At 50.8% G+C, this 21,306-nt stretch overlaps 6 protein-coding genes across 6 annotated transcripts; 3 read left to right on the forward strand and 3 right to left on the reverse strand.

The window, feature by feature from the left end:
- Window positions 1–839: 839 nt before the first annotated feature.
- EAH_00029280 (hypothetical protein, conserved) lies at window positions 840–3,160 on the forward strand (the record flags this gene model as incomplete). The annotated part of the gene is made up of 5 exons (XM_013396236.1): window positions 840–873; window positions 1,516–1,718; window positions 1,933–2,084; window positions 2,447–2,652; window positions 3,015–3,160. 5 exons carry the CDS (start codon window positions 840–842, stop codon window positions 3,158–3,160), a joined length of 741 nt encoding a protein of 246 aa, XP_013251690.1.
- Window positions 3,161–4,611: 1,451 nt separating this feature from the next.
- Window positions 4,612–5,445, reverse strand: EAH_00029290 (hypothetical protein, conserved; the record flags this gene model as incomplete). The annotated part of the gene is made up of 1 exon (XM_013396237.1): window positions 4,612–5,445. The coding sequence occupies one exon, from the start codon at window positions 5,443–5,445 to the stop codon at window positions 4,612–4,614; it is 834 nt and encodes a 277-aa protein (XP_013251691.1).
- Window positions 5,446–9,376: 3,931 nt separating this feature from the next.
- Window positions 9,377–10,369, forward strand: EAH_00029300 (kinesin motor domain-containing protein, putative; the record flags this gene model as incomplete). The annotated part of the gene is made up of 4 exons (XM_013396238.1): window positions 9,377–9,457; window positions 9,551–9,689; window positions 9,807–10,081; window positions 10,295–10,369. The coding sequence occupies 4 exons, from the start codon at window positions 9,377–9,379 to the stop codon at window positions 10,367–10,369; spliced, it is 570 nt and encodes a 189-aa protein (XP_013251692.1).
- A 1,835-nt stretch (window positions 10,370–12,204) lies between these two features.
- On the reverse strand, window positions 12,205–14,292 carry EAH_00029310 (hypothetical protein, conserved; the record flags this gene model as incomplete). The annotated part of the gene is made up of 1 exon (XM_013396239.1): window positions 12,205–14,292. One exon carries the CDS (start codon window positions 14,290–14,292, stop codon window positions 12,205–12,207), a length of 2,088 nt encoding a protein of 695 aa, XP_013251693.1.
- Window positions 14,293–15,571: 1,279 nt separating this feature from the next.
- On the reverse strand, window positions 15,572–18,610 carry EAH_00029320 (lipin, putative; the record flags this gene model as incomplete). The annotated part of the gene is made up of 7 exons (XM_013396240.1): window positions 15,572–15,803; window positions 16,015–16,118; window positions 16,256–16,419; window positions 16,713–16,906; window positions 17,050–17,148; window positions 17,269–17,467; window positions 17,686–18,610. The coding sequence occupies 7 exons, from the start codon at window positions 18,608–18,610 to the stop codon at window positions 15,572–15,574; spliced, it is 1,917 nt and encodes a 638-aa protein (XP_013251694.1).
- A 1,283-nt stretch (window positions 18,611–19,893) lies between these two features.
- On the forward strand, window positions 19,894–20,790 carry EAH_00029330 (calmodulin, putative; the record flags this gene model as incomplete). Its single annotated transcript, XM_013396241.1, has 3 exons — window positions 19,894–20,003; window positions 20,186–20,489; window positions 20,704–20,790. The coding sequence occupies 3 exons, from the start codon at window positions 19,894–19,896 to the stop codon at window positions 20,788–20,790; spliced, it is 501 nt and encodes a 166-aa protein (XP_013251695.1).
- Between the last annotated feature and the right edge of the window lie 516 nt (window positions 20,791–21,306).

The following is a 21,306-nucleotide window of genomic DNA, read 5'->3' on the forward strand; positions in this document are numbered from 1 at the left end:
ATATATATATATATATATGTATTCATTTTAGACGCATAGATATATCTATATAAATATTTCATATATTGGGGTGTTAAAAATGTATATACAAGCATATACATATGCTATATATAAGGTCATTTAGTATAATCTGTGCAAGCGCAAGTAAACACGATCAAGTATTTTCTCAGCCTCGGTTTGTGCCCGATCCGACGATTTTAGCCCCTTTAACACATTTACTCACATACTTTGGCAGCCACATTCTTTTTCAGTCTCCCTCACCTCCTGGTGTTAGTCTCCTCCTGGAAAGTGTCATCAGGCGTTCTCTATTCCGCATGTGTAGCAAAAAAGAACGATCGTACACGTCTTCTATTAATCTGTCTTTCACTTTCGCTGCGTTCTACCTTTGTATGCCCCAATTTTTCAGGATTTGCAACGTCAGCTGCATGAAGTCACGACGGAATTGGATTTCAAGAAGGTCTCCTATGCTCAAGTAAGCTGCTAGGTGGTTGCTTCTTTCTGCCACTTTCGAATATCCACCCTTTCCGCGTGCATTTCTGTGTCTTTCGCCCCTATATTGCACGAACTGAAGCGAGCAAGCAAACGCAGAGCCTGACAAATGCAGCAACGTGCTGCATTGCATCAATTAGGTGGTGGAAAAGGCGAGGCAGCAAGATGCGGAGCTACAAAAACGACAAGCTCAGCTGAAGTCGCAGCTCCAGCGCTTTCAGAAGTTTGTGTACACCAACGAGGAGAAAACAACGCTTGCAAACAGAAGAGCCTCCGCTGAAAGGGAGACGAGTCACTCTCGCGATAAAGAAATAGCCGTGTTGCAAAGACAACTAGCAGTTGATGAAGTCATGTGCAAAGGACTAGAATTACAAGTACAGGACCGTACGCCGCCCAAATTATTCCCCTTGCACCACCCCTTCGCTGGCTTTTTGCCAAAAACCATGCAGAAGAAAGCATACATAAGCCCCAGAAGAGAAACAGTAAAAAAGAGACTTCGTGCTTTGTCTGCCTGGAAACAGAGGAAGGAAGCCTGGTGGTTATCCGATAAAACCTAAAGCAGCAAACCATACAAGGTCAATAAGAATGTCAAAAAAAATATCCTCGCTGTTGCCGCTTCTTTTGCTCTGTGGAATTCGGGACAACAAAGTCAATAAGAATGTTTTAAAAAGTATACTTGCTGTAGCCGCTTCTTTGGCTGAAACGATCCATTTCAGAACGGTAGCAGTGTACAGCGGTTGCGGCTGCATGATACAGAGCTTATGGAAGTGTTTAAAGGGCCTGGAAACGAGATTAAGGACTGCAATCAAATACAGGCATTTGTAATTGCTTCTGTGTGTACTGAAGATGTTTGTAGCCACGTATATATTGGAGGAAAACAAAACCCACAAGTGGAACGGAGCAGATATATTTCTTGTTTGAAATAGCTGCGAACGCGGATGCAGGCGTCGCCGCCGCTTCTTGCTCTCTTGCTGCTGTGGTGTTCAGGTAGTTGAGGAGGGTTGTCTTTGCTTGTGTGTTTGCCAGTACAGAAGTTTGCAGACTACCTAAAGGCAGCGTCGGAGACGAGTCCCGAGTTTTCGAACGTGCGCGACATAATTGAACGCTTTGAAGTTTTGGCTTCCGTACACTCCAGTCTCCGGCAAAATGAGGAAAAGACGACCGAGCAGATGGACAGGCTGCGCCAGCGGCTCCAAGAGTACAAAAGAAGCCAAGCAGCAAAGATCCTTGTATGTTGCTGTCTTAGCGGGAAGTTTCCGGTTCTCCCGGTCATTTTAAGCAGCGTGCAAGCTCCAAGAAAAACAAACCAAGTGACAAAAAATTACTTTGGAGGCTGCCGTTCTGGCTTCGTTCTTTGGATGTTCCACGCTGCACGTCAACGCCTTGATTTTCGCGCTATCTTCCCACCAACTTTCTCGTTAAAGTTGCGAGACTTTCTCTCAGGAGGCAAACAACAAGGTAGCCGAGTACCAGCGCGAGCTGGAGGCTCTCGAAAAGGAAACGGCTGCTCTAACAGCCAAGGCAGATGAAGCAGACAGGGACTCCTTCAGCAAGTCGCTGCACCTCGGAAAGGTTCTGCTTGCCGTCGAAAACATGTACGCCATGTGCATCACCGCCAGGCCCAACATTCAACACGGCCGTGCGGCCTGGGAGAGGCAGCAGTAAGCAACGAGAGCTATTGCAAAAGCCATGCCACCTGCCTCGTGCATCTCCACAAGACCCGTCGTGAGGCAGCTAGCTAAGCACTAACTAGCGGAACACTAGCTAGTTGAGTAAAAGCACGCACTAACCCTACTGCATAGGTATCTGGCCACCTAGCTATTCGCGACGCCAGCCAGCCACCAAGCAAGGTCATCAAGCAATCAACCTGCAGAGGCTTCCGGCCTTGCCAACGGACAATCAGGGCTTAAGGCGCCTATTACTCGGACTAAAGAGCAAGTGATAGACTGATTTGCAGGCGGGAGACTGCAGCTGAGACAGACGGGGAGGCGCAGCAAGAGAAGCCTAGCGTTGAAGGGAAAAACAACCAAAAACGGAAGGAGGAAAACGATCAGACCGAGAGTTCTCAAATGCAGCGACGATGCCGCTATGCGGTGGAACTCTTAGCTGCAATTCGTTCTTTTATTGTGGACTTCAAAGACATCGAAGAGCAGCTGAGCAAAGGTGAAAAAAGAAAACAAAAAGCGAACAGAACCGTTAACATGGCCGTCGACAAGCCGGACGAAGGTGGGCATTTTTCCGTCAGATATGCTAGATTGTTGCAAGTCGATAAACCTAAACTAAACAGCTAAAGCAACAAGACAGTTCGAGAAAGGCAGCACCTGTGGGAGTCCTGGAGATAGCGGCGATTGCCTGTATGAACCGGCAATAAAAGTGATATCGGTTCTGTTGCCGTAGCAGTCGCAGTAGCAAAAGCAGCAGCGCTGCTAAGAGCAGCACTTGCACCAGCGGCAAAATACCTGCTATAGTGTTAAGTATTTCCCATAATCATGTTATTGCTGCTGTGGCCTCTTCAAACGTTGCAGACACAGTCGAGTTCGTCGCAACTCGGCTTTTGGTCGCCCTGCGTAGGGAGAATGGCAGCGCAGACGTCAGCAGAAGAACAACCTCAAGAAAATTCGCCGACGACAACAGCTGCTACCAGCAGTCCATTCGCAGCCACGGATCCTAGGCACGCCTGCACAAACCCCGAACCGTACACCCTACGCTCTAAACTATAAACGCTGAGCGTTAAAGCCGCAGTCATATTCCACAATAGCTCGTGAAGTGGCTCACTCAGGGGCCGAAATGAGAAGCCAAAAACCCCGGTAGTCTGATGAACCTTAACCATGCTTGCCCAGCAGATGATTTCTTGCAATCGAATGCGTGTCCTGTAACGCCCTCCTCAGTGGTTTTTGCTTATTTGCGCAGATCAGTGCATTGCAAGGGAGAAACCTTCGAGTTCCTGTCCAGAAGCCAGTTTCTGCTGCCCAAAGCGTTAAACGGAATGCTTTCGTGCACGCAGCAAACTGCCTGTTTATTTTTCAGAGGCATATGCACAGGCTATTACTACTACTAAGTGAATCTGAACACCGCCACAGTGGCCATGCGATCTGTGTTTAAGCATGCATGAGAGCAGCGTGCTTTGCTGTGCTGCAACACAACAGCGCAATAACACTGAAGTTTCTTTTCCCAGCCTCTCAAATCAGAAGTGCACAAGTGGGGGAGCATCGCCACGGAGGTATGGAATAAGGTTGTAAATAAGTAGTAATGGCAGACGAATGAATTTGGAAGCAGACAAAGACAGAAAAAGAGAAACTTGAAATATAGGCATATGCAAAAACACAAATACAACTAATAAATTAGAATAAGCGGACTGGCACGGCCGCAGAATTACTGGAAACGGTGGCAATAAGCGACGACTGTTTCGCCCTGGTTGTTTGAAATCGCATGAAATAGAAGATGCATGCAGTGTAGAAAATATATACAAAATAATACATACAATAATAGTAGAAGACATATTTTAATAAACGACATAGGTATGCAATAATAGACACAACGTACGATGCTGGAAAAGTCAGAAAATACCAGCGATCATGCGCACGGACGTCCCCCCGTGGCAAAGAGCAGCCCACTAACATTTGGTTTTAGATGAGCGCTTGACGTTAAACTCGGAGAAACTCCTATGCCAGCTGCCCGTCACTACACCCCCTCTCTTCTGAGGCGTCGTGCATAAGGCTGGAAGCCCTCCCGCTCTTCTATCAGCTATAGGGCCCCTTGCAGCCCTGAGTCAATCACTGAGTCTAAAGAATTGCAATAAACAGAAATGAGCAGACGTGTTGAAGGGCTCCAGGCAGTTTACAAAGGAACGATAGAGGGCGGGTGAATGAGCGTCAATGGCTACATCGCTATCCGCCCCCCGCTATCCAAAAGTGAAGTCCCGTGCAGCCTCTGGTGTCCGTTTAGCTACAACTCTTGCTAATGCACGCACATCTTCCGACCCCCCCCCCTCAGCTGTTAAACTCCCTCTATGGTAGCAAATGGTGTGCAGAGAAGACAAAGACATCGCTTAAAAATGTTGTTACAGAGTTAAGGAAGGCCCCATAGCCAACGTGAAAAAGAGAGGGAGAGAAACACATTATGTCATAGCTGTACACCATAGAGCTGTCTGATCATCTCTGGTGACATTTTAACGAGTTGTCTTCTGGCTTGTTTGTTCCACTTTCTGATTTTTGTGGTATCTTTGATAACCTGCACTTTGGCGCTCTTCATTTCGTTTTCTTTCTTGCGCTGCCGCTTGGCCTCCCTTTGTTTGCGGCGTTGCACCCGTACCTTCTCCTTAATTGCCCGGGCTTGTTTCTCAAAATCGCGGGCTTCTCTCTGCTTTTCCTTCTGCTGCTGATGCTGCTCCCACCGCTTCTTTGCTGCAGCGCTGTCGCCTACACAGCCTCCCGATGCAGCGTTGCCTTTGCACAGACGGCCGAAGCTGAGTCTCTGACCCCGCGGCCGCCACATCTGCCTACCCATGAGTCTTGGAATGGTTTGCTTTGGCTCATGGGGAAGATGTTCCCCCGCCTCGGTCTCTTCTGGTGAGCCCGCTACTTCCTCTGAGCGGAGCGTCTCTGCAACCTCCCTGTTCGCCTCTGCAGTAGTTTCCGCAGACAGTCCCGTTATTTGAGGTGCATGCACACCGCCTCCCACTGCGAGCGCCAACTCTGCTGCTGCTCTCTCTTCGGCTGCTGCTGAAGGGTCCCCATCTGCAAATGGTGGCTCTGAAGGCCCCCCTTCTGATGCTGTCCGCTCAGCCACAGGTGCTTCGTCCTCCGTGCTGGGCTGTTGGTGTTGGCATGCACCATCAGCAGCACCATCAGAACCTGTTGCTGCTGCGGCGGTGGCGGGCATTTCCACTGCGTCCCCGCCCGGTCGGGCAGGTATGTCTGAAGCGGCAGTACTTTCTTCAGCTGCAACAATTGGCATCACTGAATGATCTCCGGCATGCTGCATGGTGGAAGGAGAAGGTCAACATAAGAGAAAAAGACGGGGCGCCTTCCACGGGCGCCACGGCCCTCCGTTGGGTCTGGCCTTCACTCCTACGCTTCGAAATCCGCGTAATTGGGTTAGTGTCGAGAAGAAAACCGTCTAAACAAAGCGGAAGAAAGCAAACCTTGTGCACCTATGCTTGCAACGACAATAGCGGCCATTCCCTCGAAAATACCCCCGCAGGGGCTGGGCCCCACCGGTGGTCCTGTGAAGCGTAAGTATGTGCAAAAAAGAATAGAGATACATTTGGAAAAGTCCATTAGGGGGATTTTTTCTTATATTCGATTTGTTTCTTGTTTGTGAGGATACTGACGGCAGCATGAATGACTGGATCGTCGGTTTTCTTTGCAAGACTCCACTATGTTGAACTCCACGGCTTCCTGCCTGACAGCTGACTCACGCTTTCCAGTTTCTATGTTGAGTGCTTTCTCCGAGGTATTTTAAACATATCCTTCTTTGCCCGGTTAAAAATGGAAGCTCCTGCTACGGCCCAGCAGCAGGATGCGGCCGACGCCCCCAAGGCCGAAAGGGTTCGCGTTGTCATCCGGTGAGGGGCCAGCAAACAAACTAAAAGCATACCAAAGCAGATCTTCGCTTTGATATGTGGCTTCACTGTAGGGGCCTGCTCTGTGCTGGGACTTGGGTTGGAACCTAGATAAGCAAAGGTTTAATGATGATTTTCCACAGGTGTATTTAACTTCCCCTATTCATCGTGGGAAAAAAAGGCATAGGCTCTTGAAAGTTCCTTTTAAGAGAATGAATGAACCATTTGCCGGGCACAGTTCAGGACACTGCAGACGCGTGGCATGCCTCCTTAAAAGTCTCGTCAGAGGCTTTTGCTGCGTGGATTCACAAAAGGAACACTATGCAGATAGACCACAGCTGAGAATGTTGTAGCAGAAGTGGCCTAACGAGCTGCGCGAACAAGCTGCTCCGAGGGAGACACCCAATGCTTATAGCCAGAAAGATAAGCACACCAATGCGGCCCCCTGCACTTTTCTTTGCTGTAGCAGTAGCTAGGGAGTGTGGATCTCTCTTCTTCAGTTGTAGGCCTCTTTCTGAGGCGGAAGTTAGGGAGGGCCGCAAACGCGTGCTGACGGTGAACAGTGAGAACGCATCTGTTTCTCTCCAGAAGCCGAACGGTCCGACGAAGCATTTCAGCTTCGACGCAGTTTACGACGAGTCGTGAGTTGTGACAGAGCAAGTAGACTACTCCCTTTCTGTGGAACCATTGAAAAATAGGTAGGAATGCACAGGTGCATTAAGAATGCAGCTGCAAAGGACACCTAGAGCTCGCAAGAAGCCTCTGCGCGGGGTGTCTTCGAACAGCGTGTCTCAGGAAGGCGTTTATGAAGACGCTGCGTACGGCATTGTTGAAAGCGTTACCGAGGGCTACAACGGTGCATACTGCACACAGAAAAAGAAACCCACAAAATGCGGGCAAATTGATATTATTTGTGTTTGAATAGCGCTACTCTAACAGAACTGCACAAAGGACTCTAGTGCAGCGCTGGAGTCTGTTGCCAAAGCTGGAACGGGGGAAATTGGCACTTTCTTGTGGATTGTTAGCTTGGAAGTGAAAAAGAAACGGTATTTGCGGGCGGCAATCTTCAGGCACCGTGTTTGCTTACGGGCAAACCGGCACAGGGAAGACCTACACGATGATTGGAGGGGAAGGCGGTTTGCAAGGCATAATTCCTCGAGCATTTGAGCACATCTTCAGCACTATTGACTATGCCTCTGAAAAGGAAAGCGCTTTTTCACGCCTTCTGCCCTTGGTGGCACCCTGCTAGCCTCCGATTGACCCTCGCCTCGCACTGTTACCGTGCTTCCCGAAAATCTAGACTGCAGGTACACTCCGAAAGTCTTCTAAATTTCTTCACAGACATTTTTAGTACGAGCTTCCTTTCTCGAGCTTTATAACGAAGAGGTGAGTTACCATATCTGCCAACAATAGACCAACTGCGCAGTGTAGGGCTGGAACAACAGGCACTCGCAGCACGATGCGCACGCAACATGTCTCAGAAAAGGCCGGCGGTTGCAACCTCAGGCTCGGGATTTGCTCTCGAAGACGTACACAGCAAAGCTCAACCTTCGAGACAACCCCGAAAGCGGCGTTTTTGCAGAAGGCCTCAGTGCCTTTGCTGTAAAGTCAGCTGAAGAATTGGCAAAGTTACTGGTAAAGGACCCCGCACTCACTCCTCCACGCTATGGATACAGTGTTCAAATATGTGATAACGAGCACGGAACTACAAGCTCTCGCAGCTCCTCATGTTGAACTACTCCGTAGGAAGAACAGATGGTGATGTTTAGGCTGACTGACTGGACCATCGCTGAAACTCATCCGCACCAATGACATCCCGCTTCGTTTCCTGCGTGTGCACGCACACTACTGTCCCTCTGGCAGTAACGCATTTCCCCACATGCCTTTTGTTAACAACTTAGGCAACGGGACAGCGTAACAGGAAGGTGGGCGCCACATTAATGAACGCAGTCTCGAGCAGGTAAGATTACGTCGGTTTCAGACGGCTCGACTTTTGTGCACTCCAGTTACTTTGCAGACATACATATACATATATATATAGCAACTCTAATGCATTCCTGCCTGCCAGGAGGTACTTAACATCTCTCCTGCATAATCGGCGCTTGCGATTTGGCCGTCGATAGCTTTCCGAGTGCCACAGGTCCCATTCCATTTTCACCTTAGCAGTTGAGAGCGCAGATAAAGAAGGACGAGTGCGCATGGGAAAACTGAATCTTGTGGATCTTGCTGGGTCAGAAAGGTAAATTTGTGCCATTTTGTGTTACCGACAACGGTGGACTTAGGAGTGGGTTCCACTAAGCTACGCTTGATGGCAAAGCCAAATATGAAGGCATTATTATTGCTTTGCTGTAGTGCAGGCAGAGTAAAGCTGGCTCAGTAGGCGAAAGGTTTAGAGAAGCTATGAAAATCAACTTGTCTCTGAGCGCCCTCGGCAATGTCATTTCCGCCTTGGCCGAGCAGTCGCCCTTCATTCCATACCGCGATTCGAAACTGACCCGAATCTTGCAGGTACCACAGGATTCGCTCAGCCTCTACGCTCACTGGGGTCAGTGACCTTGACGCTTATATTCCGCTTGCTCTAATCTCTTCTGCTTCAAACGTCTCAGGCCTCGTTAGGGGGGAACACGAGAACTGCCATGGTGGCCACCGTCGGGCCTGCGTGCGTTCATTATGACGAAACTCTGAGCACACTTCGCTATGCACAGCGAACAAAACACATTAAGAATGCTCCGCATGTCAACGAAGACCCAAAGCAGGCAGTGATTCTGGCGTTTCAGGAAGAAATTGCACGACTGAAGCAGCAGCTACAAGCGGCTGAGGGTAAGTCGCCTGACGTTTTTGAGCACATCATCGTGTGTAGGAAACACTCTGAATCTTTGCGAGAGTCTCCTTAATACTTGCAACCAGGGATGGCCTGGCGCATGAGACTAGCTTTATCCCGGCGTTGCGCGATATCCGATTCTATTTACAGAAGCCAGACTCCAGGCGCTTAATAACCCTGCTGGACACCTGAAGGAAGTCGTTGTTGAGAAGCCTGTCATCGTCGAGAAGGAAGTGATTCGCGAGAAGCCGACAATAGTGGAGAAGATCGTTGAGAAAATCAAAATAGTCGATGTCTCAGAAGAAGAAAGGCGCAAATTGGAAGAACTGAATTTGGAGCAGCAGCGCCACCTACGAGCTACTTTTGAAACAGAGAAAACTGTACTTTTTCAATCGCTGCAGCACTGAAATCCAGATATGGCAGTTGTACTCAAGGAGACCAACGTGAGCTAGAGTATGCCGACACAGAACCCACTGCATCTGTCGCATGACGGGAAAATTGCAATGCAGGCTATCGAACTGGCGCGGAGAAAAGCGGAAGAAAACTTGAAAGCAAAGGAGGTTGAGGTCGCAATGTACGAGCAGGTAGGCGAAAGTAACCATACGAGATGGAAACAGTTTCTGCAAAGCAGGCTTTTAGATCCAAGGGGGTGAAACTGCATATGCTGAAATTTACAGCACAAAGCCGAGCTGGCGGACCGCTTAAAAAACATGGAGGCACAACTCTTACGCGGCAAAGCGGAGATTTCAAAAGCCAAGCAGCAGCAGCGGGAGTTGAAGAGGACCCGGCTGCGCTTAGAAGAACAAAAGAAGATGGGTGAGGATGCTTATCCAGGAGTTGCTACGGAGTAAAAATGCAGGAAAATTAACAAGCTTTGGACTGAAACCTGCTGATATTCCTATACACCCGCCTTTTAATTGTACTTCGACGCAGAGGAGCAGCTCCGCAGAGAGCGAGATCAAGGACGGGAAGCCCGGCTACTGCTTGAAAGCCTAGTGACCACCAAAGACAAGGAACTGAGTCACTTGTCCTCCAAAGTGCAACAGCTTTGCAGGCGCTACACCGAAGTTGTTGATGACATCGAGGACCTGCAAAAGGAATTCCAAGCAGAGCGAGAGTCTCTCCTCCACGACATACGCTCAATGGAGCTCGAGATGCGCTTGCAGCAAGCCATAATAGATCGTTTTGTCCCCCCTGAAGAGGCGACGGTAAGTATTACCAATGCACATGGCAGCATCAACTACATAAAAATTAGATTTTTTCTATAGACGCCCGTTCGAGCGGCTGGGATCCGCAGCGAATCCGCACAGTCGCCTCCTGGGACGAGATTCAAGGCGAATGGATAATACCGAATTCTGAGCTCACGGGGAATGAAATGTAGGTTATACAGTATGAATAAAGCATATTCGTCTTACCTTCAGCTCGCTTACTTGCGGAGTAGCTCACCTGGGCTAGATTACCTGGCTTTTCCAAGCGTCTCACCAAGATTTCTGTGAAATCGGCACGTTCCTCCCTTGTCACGTTAGTCTGGCAGCGGGTGCCGCCTGATCGGAAGCCGAATGAGTTCTCCGAAGGCATCTTTTGTAGCTAACCATGTTGCCGTCAGGTTTATTCATCGAGCAACCTCCCGCGCAATTTCAACAAAGCGACGGCTTAAGGGGGGAAGCAGCAGCAGCAGCCATGAAACTTCAGTGCGGTAGGTGTCCGACGCATCGTGTAGGTGCAGAGAAATAGGTTGGGCCTCGCTTCCTCGTTGAACACTGACGAGTTTGAATGGATGCGCAGAAAACGTCTATGGGAAGGATCGATGCCATTTCTGACGAGATGCTCGGCTTGTGCAGGATGCGGGCCGACACTGTACCAGACCCGCCATTTTATGCCGCTCTAGAAAGTTATTCAACGTCTGATCGCTCCTATCCAGATTCCCGGTACGACTTGTGCTCCAATAATCCCATAATTCGCCTTTGCTGTGCATGGATCCGCAGCTAAAGTGGATAACACAGAACTCGACTGTCGGCTTGAGCGTGCAGTGTCGCTGACGCTGTAGAGAAAGCGCTTGAATACGTCGAGAAACGATACTTTAAGGAATATCCATGTCTTCCTCACAGCCCCGATGTAGAGGTGCGTATACAACATGAAACTAATGCTGCTGTCTTCTTCTGAATCGGTACCACACATGCGTATGTACTGCTCTCAGGTGGTAGGACAGCAAGCAGGAGCCGCATTGCACTCCAGAATTCTTCCTCCAGCTCGCAACTCGAGCGCTGTAGGTTCGCGTCCTGTTTTGGCTCATCAATCAGGCAAGCCCTTCTTCCCAACTCGGCACTCGCAGGAGATTCACTTTTTCAGGCATCCAGAGGGCAGCTCTGGCTTTCAGAAATCATGAAAATAGTACATGTAGTGTTCCTCAAGTGCGCAGTAAATGTGTTAAGGCGGCAGTGCTCGTGTACACAACGCATTTTGGTTGTTCCATTCCTCTGCAGACGGTCCAGCTGCACCAGTGCAATTCCCCAAAGTTCGCGGCTTGGTTATGCGTTGATTGGTAATTGCCTATCCGCCTACGTCTTTTGGAAGCATAGCAAATCAATTCAGAGTAAAGAAAGATACTTTACTTTGGCATTCATGAGTACCGCACAGGGGGGTCGGCCAAATATCTTTTCGTTCATGGGTCAAAATGGGCCGGGTAATCAGCAGTGGGCTAGTTCACAAGTAAGGGTTTTGCAGCAGATTGGGTGGCATAGGCACATCATTCAGTCTGAGAGGCACGACTGTGCTGAAGCAGAATCACTGACGCACGTGCGTTTCCCTCGCGATTTTACACCAATCTGAATATTTTAAAACAAAACAGCGTGAATCAGCCCAAACAGGGTCGCAAACTCCTGGCCTGTAGGCCACTTTCAAGATTTCCCCACATAAAAACACTTGCACCACCCTTCGTATACTGAGCAATGCGGGGATTCAAACGCCTTTGGATTGAAGAGGTGGAATGTGTGCACGTCGGCGGTCTGCTCAACGTTGCAATTCCTCCGTAGCAAACATAGGCGAGCCACCGGCGATGGCAGCCAACAGCCGGCTGCCTGAGATAAAGAGGAGCCTGCCAGTGCAGAGCATCTATGCTAATCGACGATGAGATATTATTGGGTCAAAACTTCTGCAGAAGTGAATTGCTAATGCTTTGGGTCAAGTCATCCGCGTTGCTGGCCAGCATGGGCGAACGCAATGGCAAAACAAAAAAAAGAAAAACATTCTTTTGGCGCAGAGCGCAAGCTTCGCCCGCGCGAAAGTGAAAGAGGTTGCAGAACGGCAATTACGCCCGGTATGCCAGCCTCTCCTAGCTCACACTTGAACGACTGGGGGAAGGAGATGCTGCGTCAGCCTCTTTGGGGCTACCAGTTAACAGAGACTCATATGAAGCGGTTCGTGGAACGGGAGAGCTGCAGACACTGCGATTTCCTGCTGGCTGATAATCTTCAGCTGTTCCATCCTCGTCCTTCTGCTGTCGTTGATGCTGTCCTGGAGATTGTACGTGTGACTCGTCATCATTCCGAGTGCGGCTGGCTGCAGAGGCAAAAGAATCACAACGGCTGGTTAGGGGATCTGTTGATTCGAATGAAGAATACGAGCCAAGACCGTCGGCAGAACCTGCCATCGACCCGCGAATCCGTCCAGCTGCCCGTGCTGTGAACTCCGCAGCCTTCGCTGCCACTCCTGCTGCAGCAAATGCTGCACTGAATGAGTTCCTAGGTACGCCCCTTTTGGGGCTGTCTGTAGGCCGACTGGGCGCAGGTGTTTCTTGAGCTAACGCCATGAACATTGCACTCGTAATGCTACATCCTTGCATTTCACCGGTGTTCTTCGGCAGCCAAAGGCGTGTCGCAGAACGTGACGGAGCAACAGCGCTAGCGGGGGGGGGTCCAGCTGAAAACCTGGCACTAGTGAAATGCGTTGGTGCCAGGCTTCGACGGAAAGTGGAAGAGGTGGCATGACTCCCAGAAACTCTCTGCGCAGATGCCCCACCAACTTCCCGTTGGGCTCCAGGATTTACAGCTGCATCCATCCCAGTTCCTAAGGGAGAGCAAGCTGAGCCAGCATCTTCACTTTTACTTCTGCGGGTCTCTCGAGGAGATATGCTTCCTCGCCTACTTGCGGGAACTGGCGGCAATACATTGGACGGAATTCCGCAGCTGTCTCCAGCGAGATGGGTGTCGTTCGTGCCTAGATGCTGTTCTGGACTCCCTGCTAGAAGACACTCTCCATCAGAGGCGCTCGGAGCCTCACTTGCTCTTGTTCCTATTTGCGTTGCTCCACTAGCCTCCGCCTTGCCCATCTGAAGCCCCAAAATTGCGGCTGCGCGGACACCAGGACTGAACGGCTGCAGCACATGCCCAGAGTCCATTGCTACCGCAGCCGGAGCGCCTTTTGTTGGGGGGGAAGGCAGTGGAAATCTATGCAAGGGAAGCTGCTGTTTCGGGTGTAGAGTAGCTTGCAGGTGGCCTTCAACCTCAGGATGAGAGCCCGATCCGGCGGCATCCGTAACTGCAGCAGTAGGTTTCGTGCTGTCTTTCGAAGCAGAAGCACCGGCTGTAGCTGCTGCAGGAGCTTCCTGCATCGCGGGTACAGTCGCTGCTGCATTCTTGACCCTTCCGAAGCCGAGTGGGCCAAGTCTAAAGCTCGATATTGAAACGACGGAAGGCAGCAACAGCCTACCAGGTGCATTTGCCGTCGATGGCCGTTGCGGTTGCTTTTCGGGACCGCTGTTGTCTCCCTGTGTTCTTTCCAGCGATGCCAGTTCAGCCCCTTCTGATGCTGAGCGGCGCATACATTCCGCAGGCTCCGCCAGCTGCTGCTGTGATGCGACAATTCCAACTGAGGTGCAAAATTCCAGATGTGGAGCCCCTAAGGAGCTGGAGCTCGAAGTGTTGCTGCTGCTACTGCTGCTGCTGCTACTGTCGCGGCTGCTGAGCAAGTCGAACGGGTCTTCGCTGGAGTCCGAGGAGCTGCTAGTATCTCCGGTTGCCCTAGAGGCTACGAGGTTAGCCACGGAGGTGGCTGCGTGAGTTGCGGAAAGAGAAGCGCGGCTGCTTTCTGCCTGATCAAGTCCAAAGTAATAGTTCAGGGCAAGGGTTCGCTTCCCCGACTCTTGTGACGCTGGTGGCTGCATATCCGTCGCAGCTCTGGGGCTCTGTGTCTCTGGCAGCGCTGCAATGCCTGTCACTGAAGCGACTGGGACAGGCATATCTTCCTCCTCGTCTGAGATGCCGCCTTCGCTCTCTCCGTATTCGATGTGTGGCTCGAAAGCCACAGACCAGTAGTTGAATGCATTGAACTGTAAACACGCCCCACACAGCGGTACAAGGAAGCAACCGCAACTGCGGGAGCAACACTGTAAGATGGTGGACACCGGCAAACCCCCGAGCATGCTAAAGAATGCCACGCATCTCAGACAGGTAATGCGACTATTCTCCGAACAGCTACAAGCGGGAAGAGACCACGGCCTCACACGCCTAAGTAGCACTCATGCACCAGCGGTCAATTTGAAGCATACGCGAGCATCGGTAGGTCAGTGCTGGTCTAGCACTGCCACCCACCCTGCCTGCCGACCTGCTCTGCCGCAAAACATCGGTGGCGCTGCTGGTCAGCTTGCGGCCGTGTGCGGGTGGAGAGAACAATAAACAGAAACATAAGGAGGCACTTTCTGCAGATGCTGCAGCTGCATCCCTGGACGATGGAGCACACGGCTCGAGATCAGAGGCACGGATTTTCATAGGGGTACCCCTATTATTGAGCGGCCCTACAGCCGTTTAGCCCTGACTATCGAAGCCGGATGCTATTTGCTGCTGCTGCAGCTACTGGTAGCGTTACAACTCTGCTTAGCTGTTGATGCCCCTACCGGTAGGAACTTCTCCGGTGGGTGGTGACAGGGTCTAACGCGTCATTTTCAGGTAAGCTGGGTCGTTGCGCGTGGGTGCGTGCGCCCCTACGCTTCAGCTTCTCTTCACGCGGACTCGCTAGAATCCCTAGCCGCCATGCCAGCTAAGAAATCAACGAAGGAGACGGAAACCACGAACTTCACAGAAGCATAGATACTCGCACATGCACAAGTGGTAGGCGCGAAGAAGTTCAATCAGGCGGCTGCCCCCACATGAGCGAGTCACCCTACGCAACAAACGGTCATCAGCTAGAAACCCTTCACAGTGTCTCGATAAACGAAGGGATGCTGTGCTCATTCCTGCCTTAAGGCAACACGAACATAAATTCCACCCAGCTTACCACCATACGGGTAAGGCGTAATGGAGTGAGGGGGGCTGTTGGAGAAAAAAGTTGATTTTACCCAGGGACTTGAAACAGCAAACGAATCCATAGCGATGCAAGGGAAGTGGCGGCAATTTTCCCCCCCCGAACCGTTGGTGCAGGGGAGGACAGGAATCCACCACTCCTTTAGTCAAAAAATAGCTACAGTGGAACGAATGTGCACATGCTGTCTTTGCCTCGAGGGCGAGGGCAACGAGATGCATTCGAACGCTCAAGAGCCCCCTTGGCTTGTTGAGCCAACCCACGGCAAATTGCTGCAGGCAACCACCTTAAAAGTCTAATGCACCTTTTCTCGAGACAAAAACATCTTTACTTTCCAGGAGACTAAGAAGGCGTCTCAGCTCGAGGTGTTTTCTAGTGCGACGATACTACAACTGCACTTGTAGTTAGAGAGTAATTTGGTGGGGCTCCTCATTACAGCCGCTACAGCAAACGGAGGTGGGAGAGGCCCAGTTGTCATCTTGCTTGTCTACGTGTAGTATGTACTGCAGCCTCTTCCGCTGCCTAACCTCTTCCTCTTCTCGCTCCTCGAGCTCCTGTCCTGGCTGCCCACGTGACACTGGCGAATTCTTCAAAGGCGGGAACATATGGTCAGCAATCTCGCTCATCGTCTCATAGCTGCGAAGCCCAACAACACGCAAAGCAACAGCAATGGCATTTGTAGCTAGAACCCCACCTCCACCACTTCAGGGCCCAACAGCAACAGCATCATCAACACCGAGCAAGCAGCATTATCCATCCAGACAGCGGGTACGCCTCTGAGAGCAAAGCCGCTCCAGGGAAAAGCTGCCCTGCGCAGCGAAGAAGGCATGCTGCACTGTTCACTCACGTTCGCGCGTATGTAGAATTGCTGATGTGGTGAATAACACCCGCCGTGTCGATGATGAAGATCTTCGCCTCTGGAATACCCACATGGATGTAAGCCCGATGATCCTACGATACGCAAACGCCTTGCACCTCTATCACCGTACAACCAGTGCCATGCTCTGTCCATAAAAACCTGCATTCCTTGTCAACGCTACGCAAGCATCTCAAGTATAGAACCGCTTCGGCATGGAGAAGATACGTACCGACTCTCTGTTGCCAAACCCAGCGTAGAAAGGATTCCTGTTCGCTGGGAAGAGGCTGCGAATGTCCCTCAGAGCTGCAATTTTGAAAATATACGGCTTTCTGTCTATTACTTCACGACGGAAAGAGGGGAAGAGCCGGTCAGGACTGAGTATCAGAGGCCCATCTGCAACGAATCATGCCAGAAAACGGAAGGGAAGCCTTCGCCCATTAGGAGGAATGTGTCCTCCGTGGATTCTACAGGAAGAATACCAACAGCATGCTGTATGAAAACACCCGTGCACTAATGCTAGCCGAACAGCAGCTCGTTGAGCAAATATCGTGGCGCTTTTATGCATGCATATAGATGTAGTTCTATGCAGAAAGGGGCAGCTCTCCAGTGTTCCCAAACAATGCAGCGGATCCCCCCGCAGTGTTGAATCCGCCAAGTTCACCTAGCACCACCAGCACAAGACTAACCTGGAAGTTTGTCTCGCTCCTTCTGTGTAAGCCCGAAAAGATAGTCACGAGTGGCATCCGCCTGACCAATAGCCCGAGCCGTAAGATAAAGAATAAGATATCCGCTTTTTTTGATCTTCGTGAAAAGCTCTGCTACACCTGTGTGTGACCAGTCTCTGCCCACGATGGGCATCAACTGCCCCAGAACATCCGATCTGCAGGCAGAAATCGGCCACAACTACTCGCAACAAGAAATGAAGATAGAACAGCAACAGGAGAAAATGTAACTGCACAGGGCAGCATGCAAGAAAACGATTTACTGCTCATGAAATGCTGGATAGGCCGCAGCAGCGCGTACCTGGTGATGGTGCCATCTACATCCGACACTACGATTTTGATGTCTGTAGGCCAAAGATAGATTGTTCCACAGACGCTTTTCTCGCCCTGGAGGGAAGAGCTGACAGTGAAACACACGCTATTCGCCCCAGGCTTTAAGTCGAGTGACTCCTGTTCAAATACAATCAAAACCCGAGATCAGCGCAAGCGCTCAGCAGCTTCCACCAGTTGTTGTACAAACCTGTCGCTATTCTGCAGCTGCTCTATCCCATATCTTGAGATAGGGAAATGCGTCTTAACGCCCGTATCAACGAGCCTCACCAACTGCTGTGGAGTCGGTCTTAGAGACCGCCTGAGTCTCTTCCCGGTAGAAGGCTCCCTGTTTGCCGCGAAGGCAGGAGATTCGCTGTCGCTGTTCACCCCGCTGCTGAACGTTGCACCTTAAGGAACAACAGACCCACATTCACACGGGCAGCAGCTCTGAAGGGGTCACGTTGCGGGAGCTGCAACTCCCAAACAGAGGAAGCAAAAAAAAACCGTGTGAGCATATCCTCTTGTAAACGTGGAAGAGATGCCCACTCCATTATGAGGAGCATCGGTTCTCTGCATGCAACGGATGTCTTTCAAAAGGCAACAAATCCTTGTAAGTTCCTCTCACCCTGGAGTTGGTCTCTTTTGGGACTACCCTGAGAGAAGTCGGCGGAGCTTAGGGGTTCAGGCCTAGGCCTCAGCACTCCTGAGCTGCTACCCACACCGTCTGTTTGCCACGGAGCCCAGGTAGCACCTTCTCTGTCTGTGTAGGTTATGTCTGCTGTCATCAGTCTTTTCACGCTATCCAGCGAAAGCGGGCGGTTGAACAGCAGCCAACTCGCCAGCAGCGGCAGCGCCACCTTCGCCGGATAATAAGGAGGAGTTCTTTCGAAGCAGGCTACCAGGGAAGGGTGATACCACAACGACGGGTTTTCGTCAAGGGTTTCCCAGGTAACAAGGTTCGCCTCAAACACATCGGCGTCGTGCTGCGCTTCATCTGCTGTGCCGAACAAGACATGACCACAAAGGGAAAACTGAACACCAGCGCGACCTTCCTCCCCTTGTCGTCCTAAGGTTCCCTCCGCTTCTGGAAGAGAGCCGGAAGGGCTTCCCTCCATCAAACCTGCTGTGCTGCCTTCATATCTGGCTGCAGTTCCCCACGCAGACCTCCAGGTAGAAGAGGCATCTTGAGTTGCTACAGAGCCTGCAGGAGCGTCTTTAGGAACGGGACCGTCAGCACCCAATGACGGAGACAATCCATTAGTGCCTCGCGGGAGCTCTGACCCTGTCTGGGTTTCCCCCGGCCTGCGGCTATCTGCAAGGACTGCAGAGGCCGCTGTCGATAGAGTCGCCCCCTGGACTGGGTGAGAAGGCGGGAGGGAATTCGAGTCCTCCGGTGCAGGAGGCAGAGATGCATCCGTTGAGAGGCCACAAGCGCGCCGAGGTGAGTGTACAGGAGAGGAAAGCGGGCTTGCAAGGTCTTCATCGGCAACGCCAATGCTGTCCTCAACTTCTTGCATGAAGTATGCTTCCCCCGCTGCACCTAGTTTCATAACTAGGGCAGTCGGCTTATTGTTAACAGTCACAGAAACAATTTTTTCTCTCGACCTCAGCAGTTTAGCCTTGCCGAACCGTACATGGAACGGGGTTGAGTGCAGCTCGCCGGTGTGTGGATTCCGCACGCAGATGATGTCAATGCATCCACTAAGCGTGGCCTGATTGAAGTCGAGCGCATTGCTGACGCTGCTGACGATTCTGCCCCACATGTTTACGAGAGAAAAAGCAGCGCCTAGACACCCGTGAGTCCCGCTTGCATGCCGACAATGTCTTGCATGGGAGGTTGGGCACGCAAAACGCCGAGCCTGCTATTGCAGTAGCTCGAAAAAGGAAAAATATACTGATCCTGGCATATATATGCGAAGTGTGTGAGCTGGGAAAGCAGAAGCGCCTCCTGCGCAAGAGGCAGTCGGCCACCGTGGGCGTGCCCGCGACCAGCACTCCACGAACTCCGTTTCAGCCCTTCTTTCAGCAGTCTTGACGAAAGGAAGGACGCGACAGAGAGTTAACAACAGGACTCCGACTTCAGAGAAATTGATGTGTCGCTTTCAACACCGCGCTATGCCCCGTCGTTGAGGGTTTTGCAGGCGCTGGGTTAGCTGCATCAAGGGAGTGAGGCTGCTGCGAACCAAAGCAGTTTTGTCACCCTCTTATCGCTAACTCTCTGTCATATATCCCAATCTGCAAACGTTGATAAAAACGGAGCGAGAGCCAACGGCGTACTAACGGAAGCCGCCGCCACGGGCAGGCCCAACAGCCCAGCCAACGCTTTCTATGGGGCTCAACCTTAATTCCAAAGTGAAATTCAACAGTAGAACAAATGAACTGTGGAAGACGGAAATATGATGTTTATTGGTGCTTAGGCATAAAAGTTAGCAAGCTGTTCGTTTAGCCTTCGGGGGCATCCACCATTGCACCGGTCCGATGCGTTTCTCGAAGCTACTAAGAAGGCACGTCTTATGAAATGCGTCATGATACAACATCTTAATCGCCCCTTACTTTCCAGTGCAGCTACATAGAGAAGCAGGAATGACCTGTTTCCACCAGAGGGTGCGCCAAGTTCCCCCTGTCAGACTTGCCGTTTGCCTACCATTCAACAGGCCCAGGCCTAAGCAGTAGCAGAAGCGTCGGGTTCTGTTGTCTGCCCATAGTAATATGCTGTTGATGCTCCGTCTCTTTGCAGGCCTCTAGTTCCTTCTGTAAAGGCCTTTTGGTAGATCCAGCAGCATTCTGAGCAGGAAAGTGTGTCTGGTTTCCCTGGTAGCTTCCGATTAAAACAATGGCGAAAGTAGATGGAGTAGTGTACAAGATAACAGAGGCTCAGGCAACCTGCTTTAAGACTGCGTTTGGCATCTTCGACTCCGATGGAGATGGCTACGTAACTGTCGAGTGCGCTACACAATCGACTGCCCGCAATGCATGCAAAATGTATGCCTGTATTGAAAAAAGTAGCCCACTTAAGTATATAAGTCAGTCTACTGCTACTAGATGCTTTCTACGCAGTTGTGCAGCCAAAGGCAATCAAAGACAATCCCGTCAGTCTGGTAGCTGGGCTGCTGTGCTTTTTGAAGGGAATTTGTAAAGCTTTTTCGCTCCGTGGGGCAGTCACCCTCTGAGGCGACACTCAAGGAAATAGTCGAGAAGCACGATCCGGAAAAATTGGGAAAATTTGACCTTCACACCTTCTTGCGGATCTGCGACTCCCCGTACTTCGCTGACCCAATGAAGGAAGAGAGACTAGTAGAATGTTTCCGTATGTTTGACGATGATTCTATTGGAAAGATAAGTATTCCAGAACTGAGATACGTGTTGCAACAAATAGGGGAACCGTTGACAGATGACGAAGCTGACAAATTTATTGACTGGGCCATGAAGGTAATGTGGGAATATTCCTCATCTTCACAGATTCCCGCAAGCACCTGCTGACAGGAAGAACCAAAAACGAAACGGAAACACCCCATAAAAACTACTGTTTGGTTGCTGCCAAAACGTACCTTTCACTCGCTACGCGTTGGGCAAGATGCAAAAGAAATCTTCGAATGCCCGATGGCGTGCTTAGCTGGACTGTCAATGCCTGTCAAACGTTTAGGTACCTGATGCGATTTCGGATGGAGGAATGCTCAACTACGATATTCTCGCACGGGAACTAATGAACAGGGATCCTGATGTCTTATAAAACAAAACCGAAGAGGAACTGATTCCGCTGAACGAAGCTGTTCATCCACTGCTGTGGCGCGCGGGATATCCCTACGCAAAAGCCCGCGAATGCTGCAAGAAATACCCCCATGTTCTGCTTGCTTCGTATTCCCTGGATATTCGAGGTCTTCTCTTCCTGTCGAGGTGCAGCTGGGGTTTCTTTGCCGCCTAGGGTTTTTTTTGTGATTGCGCTCAAGCCAGAGGCTTGCCGCAGCATACTTATGCTTGGTGTTGAGCACTATGTAATATTGCATAGCCCAACTTTAACTGTGAGGGTTTACAAGTGAATAGTTTAGCCACTCCGTAGCCCCAAGCACAGCTGCTCGCCACTGACGCCCTACTCCCACAGCAGAGTTTCTTTCTTTCATATGTTCATCTGTCATACTCCGCTTCTATACTCTGCGCACGGCGATCAGACAGAATAGATTGGGTTAGCCAAGCAAAAAAAAAGCAGGCGCAGCGATGCTCTCCCGGTGGCAAAAAGTGGGACGTTCTA

The sequence above is a fragment of the Eimeria acervulina genome, genomic scaffold (genome assembly GCF_000499425.1).
Source record: "Eimeria acervulina Houghton genomic scaffold, Eah_scaff262, whole genome shotgun sequence".
Classification (NCBI taxonomy): domain Eukaryota; phylum Apicomplexa; class Conoidasida; order Eucoccidiorida; family Eimeriidae; genus Eimeria; species Eimeria acervulina.